The sequence below is a fragment of the Channa argus genome, chromosome 3, assembly GCF_033026475.1.
Source record: "Channa argus isolate prfri chromosome 3, Channa argus male v1.0, whole genome shotgun sequence".
NCBI lineage: Eukaryota > Metazoa > Chordata > Actinopteri > Anabantiformes > Channidae > Channa > Channa argus.
In genome coordinates, this window is record NC_090199.1 from 7,612,991 (window position 1) to 7,636,347 (window position 23,357).

Below are 23,357 nucleotides of genomic sequence, written 5' to 3' on the forward strand. Positions count from 1 at the left end.
CTCAAGGGTTAATTAATGGTTGTGGAGCTTATGGCCACACAGTCCTCATCAGGTCGGCTGATTCTCTAAAACTACTGTGGTTTAAAATATTACTTCACGTGCTCATGTAAAATTTTCACTTTGTAACTCTGATTTCACAGTAGTATATTCAGTCCCAGATCAAATCCAGAAGATTTTGCAATCTTGGAGAAGATAATGTTGGAAAGTTTCTTTGACGATGCCGTTGTGAAAGTGAGTAGAGCTTGTCCTCATTATGTATTCACTTTAATGTCCTGTTTATGGCTTCATCTGTGCTGGTTTCATGGTCTCAACTTCATAAAATAAAATAGACATTAAAATTATATGTGAAAACAATTCCTCATAGTGCGGCATTTTTCCATAAATAGTGTGAGGACCTACAAACTTAACACTTCTTATTTCAACTATTTTCATTTGACGTAGTTAAAAAATCTAAATTGACAAATAAAAAGACTTACATTTTCTATTTCTGTTGGTGGTGGTGAATCATGTCTTACCTCTTCACATGAAACAAATCCTTAACTATATGAGAAACAATATGAGACTTGTCTCTGTTTTTATTTTATAACAAATCTCAGGTTCAGATCCAAGTCAGCTTTGAGCTCCAAACAGATCACTTCCAACTTTAAAAAGAAAACACCTCATAAACACACAGCTGGAGTTAAGAATAAACTCAGTAAACAAAAGTAAAAATAATAAAGGAAATAATCAGAATTACGTGAGCGATGGAACTGACTCAGTGTCTCACTGTAGGACTCCTTAAAGATGGAGAAGCAGAAGCTAAATGAAGAGCTTTTCTTCAGTTCACTGCCTGATAGTCTCCTGACACTGCACAAGTCCGGTCAGGATGACACAGGTACAACTACAGTAACATCGTACTGTAAAACACGTTCAAATACATAATGATAAACCAGCTTTGTTAGCCTTAAAAATGTCTATATTCTATAATGTCTATATTTTCTTCCAGAAAATCCTAATATCACAGTACAAAGACTTTTAGCTAGACTTTGAATTTGAGAAAATTACAAGTCAGACTTGAGGCTAAAAACACCAGACGGCTTGTGGTCACACAGTGTTAAAGACAAATCAGTGCAGGGAAGAGTGACACTTCTTTCATTTCAGATTTCAATTCTTCCACAGCAGCTGAGCTTCTATCCGGGTCACCTGAGCCGGACCGAGTGGACTTTTCTGTCTGTCCCACTGTTCCTGAGGTGCCTGTCAGCCATGTGACGGAGCAACTAGAACTTTCCCCACACATACAGTACTGTGCTTTAAATATTACATGTAGTACTAAGTGTCAAGCTGCTTTCGCATGCTCATGTAAGAATTTCACTTTGTAAATCTGATTTCACAGTAGTATATTCTGTTGCAGATCAAATCCAGAAGATTTTTCACTCTCGGATGAAATGATGTTGGAAAGGTACTTTGACGAGTTCATTGCAAATGTGAGTAGAGCTTGTCCTCATTATGTATCCACTTAAATGTCCTGTTAATGGTTTTGTCTATGCTGGTTTCATGATCTTAACTTCATAAAATAAAACTGACATTAAAAATTTCCACCCAGTGCTGCATTTTTCCATAAATAGTGTGAGGACCTACAAACTTAACACTTCTTATTTCAACTATCTAGTGGGAGAGCTGGCACTTAAAACTTCCCTTCTACTTGCCTCTTTTGATCAGCTTCTTGTATCCTCATACTATAGCGTAGAATCTTCAGTTAAAGTTTAAACGGGTCTAGTCCCTTTCTACTTTTTCCGCGTTGATCAGCTTCTTTGTATCTTTGATACTTTTTGAATAATCCCAGTTTTAGTTTTAGGCAACTTTTGGAGCTTTTTTTAACTTTTCCATTAGTGTGTATTGCGGAATGTTGGAGCAGCTAGAGTGGGTGACATCACACGCACTCTAACTTTTCAGCTTCCACTTTTAGCAACTTTTTCCCTTCTTTTCCTTCTTTCCTTCAATCAACTTTAATCTTAAATAAACAAACTATACATCAGAATGTAGGTATTTTTGTGTTCTTTCGGGAAGTGTAACTCTCACAGTGATAGAACGTACGGTTCTTTCTATAAGTGTCCAGAAGCGGAGGGAGCGACGTCTCAATCTCCCATTGGAGCCCATTAGAACAGGTGTCCTGAAATACTCCTCAAATCACAAACGTGGGGCTCTTTTAAAATTGCCACAACGCCTTCATTTTATCGAGTATCTTCAAATAAAGTACATCACCGTGTTTGTTGAAGCCTTTTGCTGCTCACAAGTTTTGAATTTTTTCGATAGGACAACTACTTTTTCAGATTTTGAACATTTTGCGAGGTAAAGTCTCCGCACTTTCACAGCCTGCCCTTTGCATTTGGGATCATGTGATCAGCCTCAGAGCTGTGTCCACACACTTTACCTGAGTTTTTCTCCTTCAACATACACAGTGGAGACACACACACACAAATACACACACACTCCTTCAGACAGGAAACATCCTTTCAAAATAAAAGCCGTTCATCACACTTTATTCGCTTTTTTAGCATTTAAATGCTAAAATGAGTTTGTGGTAAAGTCTCCCGACAAAGGAATTCACCACAACGCGAGTGGTGGAACTGACTCAGTGTCTCACTGTAGGACTCCTTAAAGATGGAGAAGAAGCAGAAGCTAAATGAAGAGCTTTTCTTCAGTTTACTGCCTGATAGTCTCCTGACACTGCACAAGTCCAGTCAGGATGACACAGGTACAACAACAGTAACATCGTACTGTAAAACACGTTCAAATACATAATGATAAACCATCTTTGTTAGCCTTAAAAATGTCTATAATAAATTCCTTCCAGAAAATCTGAATATCACAGAACGAAGACGTTTAGCTAGACTTTGAATTTGAGAAATATTTGCTACTATTATGATTCATATAATTCTTTCACACAATATTACTGCGGCTAAAAACACCAGACTGTACTTGTGGTCACACAGTGTTAAATACAAATCAGTGCAGGGAAGAGTGACACTTCTTTCATTTCAGATAAAACCAGACAATCAGCAGAGAGTGAAAGTGCATCTATGGGCTACCAGAATACTTTTATAGCAGCCGAGCTTCTATCCGGGTCACCTGAGCCGGAGCAGGTGGACTCGTCTTTCTGTCCCACTGTTCCTGAGGTGCCTCTGAGCCATGTGACAGAGCTACTAGAACTTTCCCCACAAATACAGTACGTCACAAACCAGTGTCCCTGAAGGGTTAATTAGGTCGTTTGATTCTCTAAAACTACTGTGGTTTAAATATTACATTTAGTACTAAGTGTCAAGCTGCTTTCACATGCTCATGTAAAAGTCCAAATCCACTGTACCTGTGTGTTTGTGTGCAGTAACGTCGTCTCTACAGCAAAACTAGGCTGTCGACTGGATCTTAAAGTAATCGCTCGTAAGGCGAGGAACGTAGAATACAACCCAAAGGTACACACACACCTGAAAACACACACCTGAGGTGGAACAAGTACACTAACTAAATACTCAAGTAAAGATTAAAGTACAGGTTCTTGATTTGAAAAGTACTCCATTACAAGTAAAAGTGCCATTTCAAATAGTACATGCTCTGAAATGTACTTTAAAACTACAATATACAACTTATGGGACTCACGCTAGCTGTAGCATGGGACTTAAAATTAGCCCATCAAATACTGTGTGCATTCAAACCTGTGTGCATTGATGGGCCATAAGAAAACTGGCCCCTGGGCACAGACGGGTAAACCCCCTAACCTAGATTAGCCCCAGACTGAAAGAGGAACATACTGGTTTGTAAAAGTCTTAACTAGTTGCCTACTGCATGTACACATTCTGTTTTAGCCTTTTGAAAATCAAGCTGCTCTGTGAACCTTCCTGTTTTAAAGAGTGACACTTTTAATTTTTGTTGTTGTGTTGTTTTAGGTTTGCAAGGTGCTAATCATGAGGATCCGTAAACCCCGGACCACAGCCATGATCTATGCAAATGGGCATGTTACGTGCACAGGAGCTAAGAGGTCTGCAGGCCTGTCTGTCTGTCTGTCTCATTCCAGTACTACAAGACAGTTTTGAGGACAGTGACTTAACTTATCCTATGTGCATTTTGAGTAGTGAGGAGCAATCGCGGGTGGCGATCAGGAGGCATGCTCGCATTGTGCAGAAGCTGGGCTTTCCCGTCTCTGTGTTCAACTTCAAGATCAAGAACATAGTGGCCACTTCCAAAAGCTTCCCAGTCAATTTTGAGCAAATGCTGCTTGCCTACCCTCAGTACTGCAGGTCAGCACAACCGCAGCCTTCCAGCTGATAAATCCTGTGAAAGTACTTGTCTGGACAGTTTGCTGCTGTAATGTCTGTGAAAACTGTTCACTCTTCCCAGTTATGAACCAGAGCTATTTCCTGGCCTCTTCTTCAAGATGGATCATGGCATCACTGTGACCATCTTTGCATCAGGGAAAATGTCTCTTAGTGGTAAGTGAGCTGCCTTTGAGTTCACACTTTGGAATTAATGTGGTGAAATACCACAGAGCACAGCAGCAGTTCCTGATCATTCACAGGAAGTGTTTTCAAATATCAGGTTCTAGTGAGCGCTGAAGAAATTCAAGGGGTCCTGAAGGTAGTTCTTGTTGTCAATGAAAATTTTTTAGAATTTTGAATGGAAATCTAGTGGGAATTAAGGAAGTTCTATAAGTAATTTACCTGTTCTTCGTGATAACTTAGGGTGTCACTTAAGGTGCTTCTAGCAGTGAGTATTCGGTAGTTGTAGTGCTCCTTTTATACTTTCTAAAGGTCTGGTATGTGGGTCATGTAGGTAGATATGGATGAATCTGTTAAACTGCAGTTCTCTAAATGTTTAATGAGCATTGAGGTAGTAGTGTTCCATTAGGAGTTGAGGTCATTACGGAGGTTCTCAGGTTCTTTTACGTAATTGTAGTGTTGTGGTCATTCAGGTTATGAAAGTCCTTTGGAACGTCATATAGGGCCTTTTTAAAGGGTTTCAGGGCTATTTGATGTGGCCATGTGGCGAGTAGGAAAGTTCTATGTCTGAAAATATGTTTACAGGTCACTGTAGGTTATAGAGATTGTGAAGTTGATGTCACGCCGTGTTAATTGTTGGGGGACAAAAGCAGAGGCCTGTTGGTCAGTTCTGCGGAGGGTTTGTGGGTTAGATTTAGTTTAAACATCATTGTGTTTACATTTTTCCAGGAGGAGACTCTCTTCTTCCTCTTTATAACAATCTCTGTCCAATTCCTATCATTTAAAGTATTCTGTAGCCAAACAAAAGATGTTCAGGTAACCCATTCTAACCACTGTAGCAGGTACAGGCAAACCACGTAGACCACAAGATGTTGCCCATGTCCCCCCAACACTTAAAACAATGTGGCATAACTTGTGTCATGTTCCTGCATCTGTATGAATCCTTCATGTGTATGGAGATGATCAGTCATCTAGATCATGGTCATTACTGAAGTACATTTTCAAATATTGCAAGTACATGAAGTTCTGTAAAGTGTTGTGTTTGATTCTAGGAGCTAAAACAGAAGCTGATGTCTACAGAGTGCTTGATAGCGTCTCTTCAATCTTGAGCAGCTTCAGGAGGCAGTGAGACTCACCAACCAGCAGGAGCTTCCGTTCCCATTTTGTTTTACAGTCTGCAGTGTCCCAGACACAAAGGCTCTTTTAATAAACAGCTTTTAGCATTTAGACTCGACACAACTCCTTATTAACATTTACATTTAGCTACAGGAGCTGTCAACATCCTGATCTCAGCCCTAAGGTCTAGTCACATATGACCTGATGCTTGGGAATGTTGGTGATGTCTCTTAACTTAATTCTATGCAAACCGTTGAATATACAATTAACAAAACACGGCCAATGCTGGAGAAGATCTCCACTGTAAAGCCTATTGAGCAAAGCATGTGCAACTAAGTAGATGCATTTCCTATGAAAACCACTAGAGGTCAGTGTAGTTGCAGCTGTGAGCGTTGAAGTCTCTGACGTCACCATACAAACTAATTCAGGCTCATGACTGTATTATCAGTGCAATATTTGTAAGGCAGCAAGGGATTTCATCAAAACAAGATTTCTATTTCATGTCCTTTGTTAACACAAGTAAAAGAAACAGACTATTGTCGCTCACTGCAACAAATGTGCAGACAAAATCAGCTAAGGTGCACAAACAGGTATGATTGTGATCTAAAGTGAAGTACAAACATTAAAAAAGCAGCCACAGAATAAAACATTTGCGTTGACCCCCTGCAGAGAGTTTGAAGCACCGCCACCTCTAATTAGACCGATTATAATCACTGTGTTGAAGCAGACTGGTGACCAGATGTGCAGCTGTTGGTATACAGGGAGAATAACAGAGGAGATGATGGTGACAGTGAGTCAGAGACATGCGTCCCCAGCCTCACGAACTGCCGTCCACCGTCAGTCGGGCACTTGATGAACTGCTTGTATCTGGAGACTTTGTGGGAGAGATGACCTTTGTTAAAGTCTCCTAGGACCATAACCAAGGCGTCCGGGTCTGTCCGTTCCACGCACAGCATCCCGTCAGCCAGCACGCGCTGCGCCTCGCGCACGTTGCCTTACAGCGGAACGTAAACACCGACTAGAATGAATGATGAGAATTCACGGGGCAAGTAGAAAGGCCTGCAGTTCATGATGAAGAGCTCCAGGTCCGGGGAACAGTGCAGAGACAGCACCGAAACATTGTTGCATAAGGCAAAGTCCGCTCTGTAAAGCTGAAATCCCCCTCAGCTGTAGCACAGACTCTGGAATAAGACATTATCCACGCCGGCGGAGACGCACAAGTACACCTGAGCGTTTACCTCTTCTGCAGGGGCTCACTTTGTTACGTGCCTCCTCGATCCAAACAGCCAGTAAATCCGCGGTAGAAGCCAGGAAAGTCGCAAAAAGATCGACAGGGGTAGTAGCTCTGATGTTCATGAGCTCTTCCCTGGAGTAACGGCCACCAGAACTGTGGCAGAAAACTAAATTAAAACACATAACGGTACAAAGTGGAGCGCACCAAAACACCGAGGCTGCCGTCCATGACACCACCGTGAATTCTCCTTTGATTTGACTCTCTCACTCTGCACTCTGTGCTGTAACTGCTGCCAGAACAGTTGTCCATGAATCACAGGGTCGGTGGTTCAGACCCCAGTTCCTCTTCCCCAAGTGTCCGTTGTTGGGTGGTCCTAACTTGGATGAAAGAGTCTACTAAAGGCCTACTGTCCATCCCTTCTTCTGCAGGGCCCGTGTGTGTGTTGGTATGTCACAGGTGTCAGTCGTTAACTCTGTGAAGCGATGAACAGCACATGAATTCCCTTTTGAAATTTTGCTTCAGTTTTGGTTACATTCTTGAATTTGGATTCTAAACTTTGAATTTATGACTCTGGGAAGTGTTTCTCTTTGTGTGGCTGCTGAGGCTCATATGAAACGTAGTGTTCAAAGTGAACAGCCTGCACACGTAGGAGATGGTTTTAAAAGCTTTCTGCAGTATTTTCTGTGACCTCTGACCTAGAAGCCCTTCCTGTCTGCTCTTCAGGGCTGTACTGACACACACGGTGTAAAACATCAGTTGAATCAGTTAGCAGGTTGGTGTCTGAGTCTGCATGAGACTTCAGAACAGAGTAATACAAATCAGGCAAACACAGTACGTTGACAGGTGCTTAACTCAGAGAAAGGAGACTGTCACATAACAACCCACAGAAATGTGTTATATCCGGGCTCTGGCCAACAGGACACAGTGACGCGGGACTCAAACTAGGCGGAGGATTTTGTGTCAGTGTGAAACACTTTTTTGTTGTTTGGATACGTTAAATGTGCCTAAACCCAACCGCACCATGGTAACACTCCTAATGTAACACATCGTGTGCAATCTTGGTGCCTGGTAGGGAGGGAATTTTAACAAATGTGTGCTGACATGAGGTTCCCCTTTAGCAACGTCTGTGGGTCATGTGTGTGGACAAACAATGTCTGTGGTGAGAGGGTGAAGGTTGAAATACGTGTTCAGATAATTTGGGGGGTACAGCCATTTTAAGAAATGCATCTTAACCTTTTTTACTTAACATAAATCAAATGTCCAGGAGATGATGCCAGTGCCTTTGCATGTGATATAAATAGACTTATGAAACTTTTTGAAACATTTATTTTTTGATAACAGGCTTTATAGCTATTGACTTTGATAACACTTTCAGTTTTATACATTGAAGCACTGCTCATAAAATGACCTCAGTACTCATTTGGATTAGTCATTGGCTCCGACATAAGCAAACTATTTTCTACTACAGTTTTGATCATCAGACATTGTTTTTCCTCTGTGCTCTTTCCACATTTATTTTGTTCTTCAGTGAGAGCACTCACTCAAACCTTGGTAAAGTTAAGGAACCTTCAGATTTATCATTTAACTGTTTTCATGATGTCATTTCATGCATAGTTCATATAAAATATCTGTACTTTTCTGAATGACCTTTGACCTCTAGATGGAGCCTCACCTTCAGGATTTCTACCTGCTCCAGGATGAAAACACTATGTGTGAAACTCTAAAATTATTCACATTGTCCTGTTTTTACATATTCTCTTTGGCCTCTTTCTTATCTCCTTACAGCATATTTTCTCCTTTCTGTTTCAAACAAAAATTTGAATCGTGCTATGAAAATAAATGGAGCTTGCTAGCTGCAGCTCTAGTTTGAAGTTTTAAGTCTCAGCTGGTGTATCTGTGCTCCTGCAGCGTTCTGGAGATGCTGAGCTACTCCAAGTTGTCGGACTTGGAGACATGGCTCTGCATGCCATACTTGCTGCTCCTGCCTAGGGCTCTGGACTCCACCCACGCAAGCTCCTCTTCCTCCAGCACCTCTTCCTCACGAACCAAGTCGGCCACTGTCTCCTCCTCATCGTCCCTGGGTTCCATCTCACGTCACTCCATCTACATCAGAGGGCACAGATGCACTGTTCAGGTAACACCAGTGTTTCCAGTATGCATTTTCCAAAACTGCTCATCATTACTGAGTGTAAGCATTTGTTTACATGTACTACACTTAAATATAAAGGCTTCATATAAAGCATCCACATTTTATGGATGCTTGCAGTAGTTTTACTGCATTTTCAATTACTGTTACTACTGTATTTTGATCTACAATAATAATACTGAACTTTCTTTTGCATTATTATTATTTTATTCAGAGTTACATTAACATTACTGCAATTGCATTTACAGTAATATTACCGTATTTTTTAAGTATAGCATATGTACTGTTTTCAATTACTCACTATACGAGACTTGTTTAGATCTACAGTAAAAGTTAATGTGAACTGGACTGCTGGGTTAGAGAAGAACCAAGAAGAAAGAAATCTAGTTGACATTATTCAGTCTTCAGATAACCAAAGCTGTCAGTCATCCAAGCTTCACCGACAGTAAAAGTTAACAACAAAAAAAATCAACAGCATTCAATTGTAACCCAACCGTCACCAAAGATAAAAGTCACAATTACTGATTGTCTTTATAAGATATTTTGTCTTTATATGATATTTTTATGTAAAAGATGTACTTATTGAGAGGTACCATTTAAAAGAACTTTAAGAGAAATCAGTTTAGAGTCAGAAGTCCAAAGCATTCACATATGCAGGACAACATACAGTAGCTACACTGTGTCTCTTCAGTGTTATTCCACAGTCTTACTTACCTGGTCCATTTACTTCATTTAATCCCTGCAATATAACTTTGAAATATTATAATATGTCTACATCTGAAATAAAATATTACAAAACATAATTCATGTAATGTTAGTTTACTTCAATACACCATTACCATCTCCAGCTAACTAATACTTTCATTTCTTATTTTCATCATTGTTTATCATCATTGTTCTAACTGTCGATGTAAATTCTTTCCATTTCTCAAAATTTCTTTTACAAATCTGACCAGAGTGCTCATGGTGCTTTTCTTGGGGTGTCATACTAGCATACTTTGTAGTGAACCTTTTTTGATATGATTCTGATCACAAATGCTCCATGTTTGTACAATTGGACAAAAGGAAACCTGAAAAACAACCATAAATCTATGTAACAAAAAGTACCTTTATATATCTTTGAGACGAGTATCAGTGCAGGTTCTGCTTCTTCAAGTTCCATCCACGAGCATGAACTTGGTTCTCTTTTAAGCAAATGATTAAAAAACAATGGGCCACAGAAAAAACATGAAGATCAGGAAATCTGCCACTCACTTGCTTTAGACATGTATTTTGTGTTTGTTGCCACACGAGACAGGTAAGAATTGACAGCTTCCACCTCCTCTCCTACTGTCAAACCTGGAACAAAGCCCTTTGCATTTGTATAATACCTCAATACTTTTACTTTTTTAGTCGTAAATAGTCAAATTACAGTTGAGAATCAACTACATTTATAAATATATAGCATTAGCCCATAAAAAAGCATTTTTATGTCACATTTTGTTGGGTGTCCTTTTCCATGCATTACTAACAAAAATGGCTGCATTTGCAAGACACACTGCAGTTCAGGAACCGTTTCCACTACCCTCTGTACATATGGATAGTATTTGCACATGACATTGGGACAAACAAACTTTTTTGTGCTCTTTACCAATTGGCTCTGGAGGTACAGAGGGTAGGCAAATACCTCTCCACGAAGGATGTGGATGCCTGTAACAAAAACAGGTAGATAAAATGGTAAGAAAAATTGTTATGATTAGAACTTTGTGTTGAAACATATAAAGAATTTTATGAGAGGCAATTAAGTATCCTCGAGTGTCAAGAGTTTTACAATTCAAAAATCAATAAACCACTAAACAAAAATGCAGTTTCTGCAGACAGATATGGTTATGCTCTCTTCATCCAATCTGTCATTGCCTGCTTTGAATTTAGATTTTCCACACGATGGCTGTCCAAGAGCCTATATAAAAACACAACACAGAAATTATTCCAAATCTATATTTTACATCTTACAACTGAAAGAAAGCACAAAAAATTATAACTTACTGATTTCACTTATTCTCAAATGTTTTGTACAAACTGTTGTATATCGGAGTCTCTGACAAAGAATGTCAAGGGACACTGCAACTATATTGTCACGAGAAATGTTCATCACTAAGAAGCTTCTCAATCTCAAGAATTAAATGTCAAAAATCATTTGTTAAACACACCACCATTCTCATATGTTTACAGTATACATGACATGTAAGTATTTTTCTCTCTTTTAACTCACTTTGGAATTTGTGACCAAACAACAAGTTCATTACAATATATATTACACTCTTTGCATTAGACTGTCCTGACTTAACAAGTTTAGTCCTCATTTTCCTAAACTGGTCTGTCTGAAACAAGTGCATTACCCTGCCAGCACCAATTGACCGGCTTTCCAGCATTCGTGTGCACTGATTTTCAAATCTTCAAACACGTCACTGGCAAAAACTGTTCGAAAATCTACAATCCCAGGCCAATATCCATTTGAGATTAACTCACAGTGCAGTGCAGCGGCAGGTCACCTGGAAGCCCTTGGTCCAACTCAGCGATGAGATTCTTGAATTGCCTGTGGTTAAGCGCATGTGTGCGGATGTAGTTTACGATTTCCATCACAGGCTTCTTGACGTTTTCTAAATTAAATCATTGTTTCTTTCACATCTATGCCACGGTTTCTGTCTTTTAATGGTACAATATCAAGAAGTTCTTCTTTGATCACACAATTGTTTGACACAGAGCGTGCAAATATTGCCACCTGAGGGTTGTCATGTACTGTATGTCACAACTCTCATCCAATGCGATACTAAAATACTCACATGCTTGAAGGTCAGAGTGCAACTGTGATTCAATAGCCGATATTCTGTGTTCAACAGTGTGGTAGGAAAGTTGAATGTCTGATACCATTCGTTTTAGTTTGTCGTTTTCAGGAGACAATATTTGGACAATGTCACGGAGGCATTTGTTTAACGAACTCCCCGTCATCGTGTGGCTTTTTAGCCCGCGCAATGTTCCAAGCCAGTGGATACGATGCAGTCGTTACTGTCTCTGAGTGCTTCGTGAATTTTTGGAAAAAACTGTATCTGCTTTTCTGTCTGACTTTTCAAACTGACCAACTTGTGCTTGCGAAGTTCAGTCCCTTTTGGAAATTCCTGGTCGATGTTAGCATGGAGTGAGCTGAAGTGGCGCTGAAGAGTTGAAAGCTTTGAAATGCGCTAATGACGCCTGACATATAAGGCAGAATGGCTTATTATATTACGTTCAACAAAAACATATAAACGCTCAACGTCTTGTGTTCATCTTCATATTTTGGTTTTGCTGTGTTTCCCTGCCATTTTGAGGGCGAACTTGACAAAAATTGTTCACTCAAATGATCTTGCCACTAGTGGGAAACTTTTCGGTATTTTCATCTCACGCACATGCGCAGTTGACGAAATACCGTATTGAAAGAACACGCCAGGTCTAGCTGGATGGCGGCTTCCGGAACTCCCTCCTCTGCTATGTTTTGTTGCCCTACCATCACGTGACTCAGCCGTGCCAACAGCAAGCAGCTGCAGAGAGAGTGAGAGCGAGGTGGTGCGTGCCTGCCTTGGTACCATGGAACTGGCAGATAAAAGACGGAGCGCGTGGAAGTATTTTACTGCTGTGAATGAAAACACAGCAAGTTGCGACCTCTGTAAAAAGATCATTCGCTACAGTGGTAACACCACCAACTTACACGAATACATTTTTATTACTATTCTTGTAATTTTCTTGCAGTTTCATGTTTGCATATTGAGTTTATTACAATAATAGAAACAAGAAAGTAAATGTAATTTATATTGCTTGCTAAAAATTAAAAAAATATCAGTATCAATATCAATTGCCCTGTTTTTAATTGGTATCGGATCGATACAAAATTTTGCAGTACCGTCCACCTCTAGCGGACATTCTGCGTGAGCGTACCTCTTTTATTCACGTGCGCACCCCGGACAGCTGTGGCCGCATGGGTATGAAGTGTATCCCTCTCTCTCTCTCTGGCAATACACTTAATAATGAATTAGGTGCTGGAGATGTGTTCAGATCATTTACTTTAGTAAAAGTAGAAACACCACAGTATATCAATACTATAAGGAAAAGTCCTGCATTCAAAATGATACTACAGAAAAAGTACAATATTACTAGCTCAAACTACTTTTGTGACATTAGACATCAAATAAATGAATGTTATTTTATTAGAATAACATTATTGCTTCATTAATGTTGCAGCTGGTAATGATAGAGATAAGCTGATGAATTACTTTAAATACTGCTGGGTGACTCTCAACGATGGCCCAACATTGGACGACAGCTCAACACAGTGATTATAATCGGTCTAATTAGAGGTGGCGGTGCTTCAAACTCTCTGCAGGGGGTCAACACAAATGTTTTATTCTGTCGCTGCTTTTTAATGTTTGTACTTCACTTTAGATCGCAATCATACCTGTTTGTGCACCTTAGCTGATTTTGTCTGCACATTTGTTGCAGTGAGCGACAATAGTCTGTTTCTTTTACTTGTGTTAACAAATGACATGAAATAGAAATCGTGTTTTGCTGAAGTCTCTTGCTGTCTTACAAATATTGCACTGATAATACAGTCATGAGCCTGAATTAGTTTGTATGGTGATGTCACAGACTGTGTCTAGTAGTTTTCAGAGGAAATGCATCTACTTAGTTGCACATGCTTTGCTCAATAGGCTTCACAGTGGAGATCTTCTCCAGCATTGGCCGTGTTTTGATAATTGTATGTTCAACGATTTGCATAGAATTAAGTTAAGAGACATCACCAACATTCCCAAGCATCAGGTCATACGTGACTAGACCTTAGGGCTGAGATCAGGATGTTGACAGCTCCTGTAGCTAAATGTAAATGTTAATAAGGAGTTGTGTCGAGTCTGAATGTTAAAAGCTGTTTATTAAAAGAGCATTTGTCTCCGGGACACTGCAGACTGTAAAACAAAATGGGAACGGAAGCTCCTGCTGATTGGTGAGTCTCTCACTGCCTCCTGAAGCTGCTCAAGATTGAAGAGACGCTATCAAGCACTCTGTAGACATCAGCTTCTGTTTTAGCTCCTAGAATCAAACACAACACTTTACAGAACTTTATGTACTTGCAATATTTGAAAATGTACTTCAGTAATGACCATGATCTAGATGACTGAGCATCTCCATAGACATGAAGGGTTCATACAGATTCAGGAACATGACATAAGTTTTGCCACATTGTTTTAAGTGTTGGGGGGACATGGGCAACATCTTGTGGTCTATGTGGTTTGCCTGTACCTGCTACAGTGGTTAGAATGGGTTACCTGAACATCTTTTGTTTGGCTACAGAATACTTTAAATGATAGGAATTGGACAGAGATTATTATAGATAAAGAGGAAGAAGAGAGTCTCCTCCTGGAAAAATGTAAACACAATGATGTTTAAACTAAATCCAACCCACTATGGCAGCAGTACAGACCCACACTGGAGATGCTTTTCAGAATCGTGACAGAAGGAACACAAAACCTCCGCAGAACTGACCTACAGGCCTGTGCTTTTGTCCCCCAACAATTAACGCAGCGTGACATCAACTTCGCATTCTCTATAACCTACAGTGACCTGTAAACAAATTTTCAAACTTGCCACATCAAATAGGCCGGAAACCCTTTAAAAAGGCCCTATATGACGTTCCAAAGGACTTTCATAACCTGAATGACCACAACACTACAATTACGTAAAAGAACCTGAGAACCTCCGTAATGACCACAACTCCTAATGGAACACTACTACCTCAATGCTCACTAAACCTTTAGAGAACTGCAGTTTAACAGATTCATCCATATCTACCTACATGACCCACATACCAGACCTTTAGAAAGTATTAAAGGAGCACTAGAACTACCGAATACTCACTGCTAGAAGCACCTTATAGACTAAAAGAATCCTCATACTGTACTGACTAATCACAGGACCTCTAGAACCGCCTACATTGCCTGTAGATGCAGCTGAGTGCCCTCTAGATTTATAAAATCCTTAAAGTATAATTCCTTAAGGATCCCTTCCTAAACGTCCGTAATTCCAACTAGATTTCCATTCGAAATTCTAAAACATTCTCATTGACAACAAGAACTACCTTCAGGACCCCTTGAATTTCTTCAGCGCACACTAGAACCTGCTATTTGAAAACACTTCCTGTGAATGATCAGGAACTGCTGCTGTGCTCTGTGGTATTTCACCACATTAATTCCAAAGTGTGAACTCAAAGGCAGCTCACTTACCACAAAGAGACATTTTCCCTGATGCAAAGATGGTCACAGTGATGCCAGGTTCCATCTTGAAGAAGAGGCCAGGAAATAGCTCTGGTTCATAACTGGGAAGAGTGAACAGTTTTCACAGACATTACAGCAGCAAACTGTCCAGACAAGTACTTTCACAGGATTTATCAGCTGGAAGGCTGCGGTTGTGCTGACCTGCAGTACTGAGGGTAGGCAAGCAGCAGTTGCTCAAAATTGACTGGGAAGCTTTTGGAGGTGGCCATTATGTTCTGGATCTTGAAGTTGAACACAGAGACGGGAAAGCCCAGCTTCTGCACAATGCCAGCATGCCTCCTGATCGCCACCCGCGATTGCTCCTCACTACTCAAAATGCACATAGGACAAGTTAACTCGCTGTCCTCAAAACTGTCTTGTAGTACTAGAATGAGACAGACAGACAGACAGGCCGTCAGACCTCTTAGCTCCTGTGCACGTAACATGCCCATTTGCATAGATCATGGCTGTGGTCCGGGGTTTACGGATCCTCATGATTAGCACCTTGCAAACCTGAAACAACACAACAAACTCAAAGTGTCACTCTTTAAAACAGGAAGGTTCACAAAGCAGCTTGATTTTTAAAAGGCTAAAACAGAATGTGTACATGCAGTAGGCAACTAGTTAAGACTTTTACAAACCAGTATGTTCCTCTTTCAGTCTGGGGCTAACCGCCTGTGTTAGGGGGTTTACCCATTTACACGGTTTACCCGTGTGCAATGCACACAGGTTTGAATGCACACAGTATGTGATGGGCTAATTTTAAGTCTCATGCTACAACTAGCTTGAGTCCCATAAGTTGTTTATTGTAGTTTTAAAGTACATTTCAGAGCATGTGTTTGAAATGGCACTTTTACTTGTAATGGAGTACTTTTTAAAAACAAGTATTTGTACTTTTATCTTGAGCGTAGTTGGTGTACTTGTTCCACCTCTGTTCCCATTTTCAGGTGTGTGTTTTCAGGTGTGTGTGTACCTTTGGGTTGTATTCTACGTTCCTCGCCTTGCAAGCGATTACTTTAAGATCCAGTCGACAGCCTAGTTTCGCTGTAGACACGACGTTACTGCACACAAACACACAGGTGCATGAGCATGTGAAAGCAGCTTGACACTTAGTACTAAATGTAATAGTTAAACCACAGTAGTTTTAGAGAATCCGACAACCTGATGAGGACTGTGTGGAAAAAGCTCTACTCACTTTCACAATAGTGTTGTCAAAGAAAATCCCCAACATAAGCTCCTCCAAGATTAAAAAATCTTCTGGATTTGATCTGGGACTGAATATACTACTGTGAAATCAGAGTTAAAAAGTGAAAATGTTACATGAGCATGTGAAAGCAGCTTGACACTTAGTACTAAATGTAATACTTTAAACCACAGTAGTTTTAGAGAATCAGCCGACCTGATGAGGACTTTGTGGCCATAAGCTCCACAACCACTAATTAGACCTTTAGGGACACTGGTTTGTGACGTACTGTATTTGTGGGGAAAGTTCTAGTAGCTCTGTCACATGGCTCACAGGCACCTCAGGAACATTGGGACAGAAAGACGAGTCCACCTGCTCGGGCTCAGGTGACTCGGATAGAAGCTCGGCTGCTGTGGAAGAATTGAAATCTGAAATGAAAGAAGTGTCACTCTTCCCTGCACTGATTTGTCTTTAACACTGTGTGACAACAAGCACAGTTTGGTGTTTTTAGCCACACGTCTGACATGTAATTTGTCAAATTAATATAAAGAAAAATGTGAAGTAAAGTTGCAAGGAACCAAAATTAGAAGACAAAAATACTAATCTTTAAATCTGATAATCACTTAGTCTATTTCCATGTGAAACTAAACTTGTGACTCTCTCTCTGAAGGTCTGTCCACACCTGTAAATAACATTTAAAACCTTTCTTTGTAAAATATTTGATTGTCTATGGGCCTAAATTTAATATTGTGTGAAAGACACAATCAGTTGGTTTTCTCAGACGGTATAAAAGACAGAAATAAAAAAATTACAGAATTATATTAATCATAATAGTAAACAGATATTTTTCAAAGTCTAGCTAAACGTCTTTGTTCTGTGATATTCAGATTTTCTGGAAGAATTTATTATAGAGATTTTTAAGGCTAACAAAGCTGGTTTATCATTATGTATTTGAACGTGTTTTACAGTACGATGTTACTGTAGTTGTACCTGTGTCATCCTGACTGGACTTGTGCAGTGTCAGGAGACTATCAGGCAGTGAACTGAAGAAAAGCTCTTCATTTAGCTTCTGCTTCTCCATCTTTAAGGCCTCCTACAGTGAGACACTGAGTCAGTTCCACCAGACATTAAAGTGAATACATAATGAGGAAAAGCTCTACTCACTTTCACAATAGTGTTGTCAAAGAAAATCCCCAACATAAGCTCCTCCAAGATTAAAAAATCTTCTGGATTTGATCTGGGACTGAATATACTACTGTGAAATCAGAGTTAAAAAGTGAAAATGTTACATGAGCATGTGAAAGCAGCTTGACACTTAGTACTAAATGTAATACTTTAAACCACAGTAGTTTTAGAGAATCAGCCGACCTGATGAGGACTTTGTGGCCATAAGGTTCACAACCATTAATTAACCCTTGAGAAATACTGGTTTTTGACGTACTGTGTGTCTGGGGAAAGTTCTAGTAGCTCCGTCACATGGCTCACAGGCACCTCAGGAACAGTGGGACAGACAAATGAGTCTACCTGCTCCGGCTCAGGTGACCCGGATAGAAGCTCGGCTTCTGTGGAAGAATTCTGGGAACCCATAGATGCGCTTTCACTCACTGCTGTTTGTCTGGTTTTATCTGAAATGAAAGAAGTGTCACTCTTCCCTTCACTGATTTGTCTTTAACACTGTGTGACCACAAGCACAGCTCCACTCACTCTCACTCAAGTTCCTGAATTTCCTCCTTTAAAGATATGTTGTTATGGTGACGAACAAAAGATGCAAAAACGGAAATGCAGCAGAGGAGACCACAGAGCAAAACAAGTATTTCCCACTTTAAACCGTGTGTCATAACTTGTGTCATGTTTCTGGATCTTAGACATGTACTCTACTACTTAGTCGTTACTGCATTTCATTTTCAAATATTACAAGTATTTAAAGTTCTGTAAAGTGTAGTGTGTAAAAGTGTAGTGTAGTAAAACAGAAGCTGATTACAGAGTCCTTGATACGTTACTTTTTAGACAAAGCTGAAGAGTAGAGTGCATTTGAATGAGAGAAAATTGCTGAAAAAAGCTGAATATTTTAAAAAGTCCAAAAGATGCTAAAAAGCTGAATGGAAGCACACGTTCTTAATAAGATGAATGTTTTAAAGTTTGAACAATGTTTCTAGCTAAAAGTAGGCTGTCAGAAACAACAATTAACATTCAGTTAGTACAAATGTTCCCTCATCAGAAATTATTTAAAGTTCATTTTAAATTATTTTTTCAATGAACATCAAAACTTTAGCACTGATATAATTGTCATTATTTTACCGAAACCTTTTATTAACTTGTTTGATACACATTTTGACTCAGTTTTTTTTGATGAACATTTGTACTTACTGAATGTGCATGTGTCCAAATCCTGAAAGAAATGTTTGTCTCTTCAGCAGCTAAAAGATCCACTTTGTTCACACCTTTGTGTTAACTGCTTCTTTCTGCAATTTCATGCCAAGCAAGTCGTGTACAATGTTTTCTTCTATGTTAAAATTGTCAAACTATCTTATTACAGCAGTATTTTAGTCCATCAGACAAGCTTAGCCTACGTGTCTGCTGTAAGAATGGTCTAATAGCTTCTGGTTTGTCCAAGTAAATGTCTCGGCTTTTTAATGTTGTGGGATCACAGAATGCTAGTTGTTTCACGTTGACTGTATAAGCACCGCCCTCGTGTGCACGATAAAAATTGTTCACTTTTCTTACTTTCATATCCTCTTTCCGATGCTACATGAACATTGCTGTGTGTGTGTAGTGATGATATTCCAATATATATATATTTTTGCTTGTGTGCTGTGTGGTGTGCAAAATCTGCAAGCTGCTGTGCAACAGGTGTGTTGTCAACAACCCCCAGACCCGATTTTTGACAAGATCGACTTGTTCTTTCTCTGAAGAGCTAAAGGACGTCGGTAAAGTTTCTGCAAACTCAGATTTATATTTGCTGCCCAGCTTGGCCTGTTACAGCAGTCTGTTAACTACTAACTACCAGTTGACGTTAAGGTTTCTGTTACCAAATCCCACGACGGCCAGGCAAACCGAAAAGGAGCCGATATAGTTTAGACACAAATCCAGAGAACAATTAAGTTTAAAAAACCCCAAATATTCACTTAAAGTAATGTTACGTAAATCTCTGGCACTAGAAACGCCCCATTAGGCAATAATGTTAAAGTGACTGAGTCAGTGGCACATAAAGTTCAATTTAACTTACATTGACCTGGATGTTATTCGACGTGATTATTCGATGAGAAAAAACTAATTACAGCTTAACATCTCCAACTAGAAAACATTTTCAAATCTCTGTTTGAAATTAAACTATGGAAATAAAATGCTTACAGTTTTCCGCAGTTATTTTTTCCTTTGTTCTTTTACAACCACTTTATTCAAAATGGAAATTACACAAACAAATCATACTCTCATTGGTCATTTTCTCAAGGGTGGGTAAATATGACAGTAAATTATTTGTGTGTTGTTTAACTTAATTAACATATATGATTATTGACTGATCACTGTAGATCTGAATTGTTCTGAAAGATAGCAGGCAGTTTATGAGCCTGGGAAAACACCCCTCCCCCCCTCTGAGCATCAGCACAGGGCCACCTCAGAGCTGTACACATCAGACTAAAGCTCTTCGTTGTAGCACATTCAGTTCGACAAACCACCATTGCAATTGTACTGAAATTGGGTGGAGTCTGATAAGTAGGTAACAAATACGGGTAGTTGCACATTCTGAAGATAGCAGAGATAATAACGGATTGAGTAAAAAGTTTCATGTCCGGTTTGACGTAAAAAAATGTCATACGGGCCAGCATGAATTTTACATGCCACCGATGGGGGGGGGGGGGGGGGGGGGGGGGGGTTGCTTTTTTATTGTATTTCCTTTTTTTTTGCTTTGTTTTACTATGCTTTCTGCTGCTAGGTAGATCTGATAACTGCCTGACCTGGATAAATGTAGGTTAAAAAAATAAATTGAATGCAAGTATTTTATGAAATTTGACTCAAACTCAAACCTTTATTCAACAGAATCAAGAAATAGCATGTCTGCATTAATGCGAAGGGGGATACTGAGATCTGCACTGCAGTAAACTGGGCAAGTCTGGCTCAAAAACGGTGGTTTCAATGTCACAGAGGTGGGAGTCGCTTAGTCTTGTTCTCACACGGTTATTATTCATGTTCATAACTGAGAATGTCTTCTCGCACAAGTATGTCGAGCCAAATAAGCTCAACATTTTCTTATCAAATGTTCGAATCTCTTGGAACCTGTCTTTATCCAGCTGCTGGTAAAAGTTGACTAGAGGGAGTTGTTGGTGCCGGCTGCGACACTCCGTGTCACACTGCAGCTCAGTGAGCTCCAACTGCAGGTGGGCTGGAACGTCACTGGGATCCGCGGAAAAAAGCGTGATCTCCTTTTCAATAGTTGCAAAATCTCTGAAACGCTGTTGAACCATCGGTTGTCTCTTTTTGCCAAGAATTGTCCAATTTCCTTTTTAAGAAAGTAGAAACGATGCAGTGCAGACCCCCGACTGAGCCATCTTACATCAATGTGATCCACAACATCTCCGTATTCAGCGTGAATGTCCAGTAGAAATTGTTGAAACTGGCGGTGGCACAGGGCTTTGGGGCGAATATAATTAATAGCCTTTATCACCGGTTTCATAACGTGATCATATTTCACATGTTTGGCACATAGAACTTGTTGGTGAATAATACAATGGAGTTTTATAGCTTTGACCTCCTTCTTCGCTGACTTTGTTACACACCAGAGTTGATAATCCACTGTGCTCGTCAACCATGGCAGGTGCGCCATCCGTAATAATCCCCGTGATTTTATTCCACTGTAGTTTTATGTCATCTACGGCGGAACAAACAGAATTAAATAAATCTGTCCCTCTTGTTTGTTCCTTAAGGCTCTGGAGGTCAAGTAGCTGTTACCTCAAGTTCATTTCACTGTCCACTCCTCACAAAAAAAATCAGTAACTGAGCGGTGTCTGAAGTGTACTGCCATCTTGTGGTGAAATATAAACTTGCTTTTTTTTTACGCGTGTATTTTATACTGTGGATAACAGTACTGGCGGGCCATACCTTATTGATTTTATGACAGAGGCTTCGGGCCAGTGGAAATATGAAGGCGGGCCGCATTTGGCCCGGAGGCCGAACTTTGGGCATGTCTGTACTAAGCGGAGAAGATCTTATTGACATCCCACCCTGGACACTCTCATTGAATCTATGACCAGAACTGCTTGAAAAGGTCAGGAGAAAAGACAAAGAGCAATAGACACCTCCACAAGCAGACACAGAAACAGCTTTTCCTGAGGCAGTTTAACTTTTAAAAAGCTGAAGTACACAGCTGATAGAAAACAGACCTCATATTGCCCACTGCATACCTCCGTCAGTGTTATTCCACAGTCTTACTTACCTGGTCCATTCACTTCATTTAATCCCTGCAATATAACTTTGAAATATTATAATATGTCTACATCTGAAATAAAATATTACAAAACATAATTCATGTAATGTTAGTTTACTTCAATACACCATTGCCATCTCCAGTGCTAACTACTACTTTCATTTCTTATTTTCATCATATTGTTCTTACTGTCAATGTAAATTCTTCCCATTTTTCAAAATTTCTTTTACAAATCTAACCAGAGTGCTCATGGTGCTTTTCTTGGGGTGTCATACTAGCATACTTTGTAGTGAACCTTTCTGATATGATTCTGATCACAAATGCTCCATGTTTGTACAATTGGACAAAAGGAAACCTGAAAAACAATCATAAATCTATGTAACAAAAAGTACCTTTATATATCTTTGAGACAAGTATCAGTGCAGGTTCTGCTTCTTCAAGTTCCATCCACGAGCATGAACTTGGTTCTCTTTTAAGCAAATGATTAAAAAACAATGGGCCAAAGAAAAAACATGAAGATCAGGAAATCTGCCACTCACTTGCTTTAGACATGTATTTTGTGTTTGTTGCCACATGAGACAGGTAAGAATTGACAGCTTCCGCCTCCTCTCCTACTGTCAAACCTAGAACAAAGCCCTTTGCATTTGTATAATACCTTAATACATTTACTTTTTTAGTCGTAAATAGTCAAATTACAGTTGAGAATCAACTACATTTATAAATATATAGCATTAGCCCATAAAAAAGCATTTTTATGTCACATTTTGTTGGGTGTCCTTTTCCATGCATTACTGACAAAAATGGCTGCATTTGCAAGACACACTGCAGTTCAGGAACCGTTTCCACTACCCTCTGTACATATGGATAGTATTTGCACATGACATTGGGACAAACAAACTTTTTTGTGCTCTTTACCAATTGGCTCTGGAGGTACAGAGGGTAGGCAAATACCTCTCCACGAAGGATGTGGATGCCTGTAACAAAAACAGGTAGATAAAATGGTAAGAAAAATTGTTATGATTAGAACTTTGTGTTGAAACATATAAAGAATTTTATGAGAGGCAATTAAGTATCCTCGAGTGTCAAGAGTTTTACAATTCAAAAATCAATAAACCACTAAACAAAAATGCAGTTTCTGCAGACAGATATGGTTATGCTCTCTTCATCCAATCTGTCATTGCCTGCTTTGAATTTAGATTTTCCACACGATGGCTGTCCAAGAGCCTATATAAAAACACAACACAGAAATTATTCCAAATCTATATTTTACATCTTACAACTGAAAGAAAGCACAAAAAATTATAACTTACTGATTTCACTTATTCTCAAATGTTTTGTACAAACTGTTGTATATCGGAGTCTCTGACAAAGAATGTCAAGGGACACTGCAACTATATATTTCTCCTTGACTTAGATTTTTGCTGCCTTGTACCTCACTTGTAAGTCGCTTTGGATAAAAGCGTCTGCTAAATG

The 23,357-nt window shown here is 39.6% G+C and overlaps 2 protein-coding genes and 1 long non-coding RNA gene across 3 annotated transcripts; 1 reads left to right on the forward strand and 2 right to left on the reverse strand.

Moving 5' to 3' along the window:
* The first annotated feature begins 2,640 nt into the window (after positions 1-2,640).
* Positions 2,641-5,598, forward strand: LOC137124698 (uncharacterized). The gene is made up of 7 exons (XM_067499792.1): positions 2,641-2,734; positions 3,022-3,205; positions 3,362-3,449; positions 3,921-4,012; positions 4,107-4,271; positions 4,372-4,463; positions 5,522-5,598. The coding sequence occupies exons 1-7, from the start codon at positions 2,641-2,643 to the stop codon at positions 5,596-5,598; spliced, it is 792 nt and encodes a 263-aa protein (XP_067355893.1).
* Positions 5,599-8,163: 2,565 nt separating this feature from the next.
* Positions 8,164-12,459, reverse strand: LOC137124593 (uncharacterized). Its single transcript, XR_010913986.1, has 3 exons — positions 11,474-12,459; positions 10,073-10,904; positions 8,164-8,922 (listed from the first exon to the last, which is right to left on the reverse strand). It is a non-coding gene; the product is annotated as an uncharacterized lncRNA (long non-coding RNA).
* Positions 12,460-13,982: 1,523 nt separating this feature from the next.
* Positions 13,983-19,076, reverse strand: LOC137124699 (uncharacterized). The gene is made up of 10 exons (XM_067499793.1): positions 18,830-19,076; positions 17,904-18,087; positions 17,627-17,717; positions 17,453-17,555; positions 16,752-16,872; positions 16,253-16,340; positions 15,701-15,792; positions 15,442-15,606; positions 15,250-15,341; positions 13,983-14,059 (listed from the first exon to the last, which is right to left on the reverse strand). The coding sequence occupies exons 2-10, from the start codon at positions 18,047-18,049 to the stop codon at positions 13,983-13,985; spliced, it is 975 nt and encodes a 324-aa protein (XP_067355894.1). The 5' UTR covers positions 18,050-18,087; positions 18,830-19,076.
* Positions 19,077-23,357: the final 4,281 nt, after the last annotated feature.

Excerpts from the sequence above, each read along its gene's own strand:
- LOC137124698 (XM_067499792.1), top strand. The coding sequence starts at position 2,641 with ATGGAGAAGAAGCAGAAGCTAAATGAAGAGCTTTTCTTCAGTTTACTG. Across the intron at positions 2,735-3,021 it reads GTCCAGTCAGGATGACACAG|ATAAAACCAGACAATCAGCA; the intron begins GTACAACAACAG and ends CTTTCATTTCAG. Across the intron at positions 4,464-5,521 it reads AGGGAAAATGTCTCTTAGTG|GAGCTAAAACAGAAGCTGAT; the intron begins GTAAGTGAGCTG and ends GTTTGATTCTAG.
- LOC137124699 (XM_067499793.1), bottom strand. The coding sequence starts at position 18,049 with ATGGGTTCCCAGAATTCTTCCACAGAAGCCGAGCTTCTATCCGGGTCA. Across the intron at positions 17,556-17,626 it reads TTGACAACACTATTGTGAAA|GAGGCCTTAAAGATGGAGAA; the intron begins GTGAGTAGAGCT and ends GTCTCACTGTAG. Across the intron at positions 15,607-15,700 it reads ACGTGCACAGGAGCTAAGAG|TGAGGAGCAATCGCGGGTGG; the intron begins GTCTGACGGCCT and ends CATTTTGAGTAG.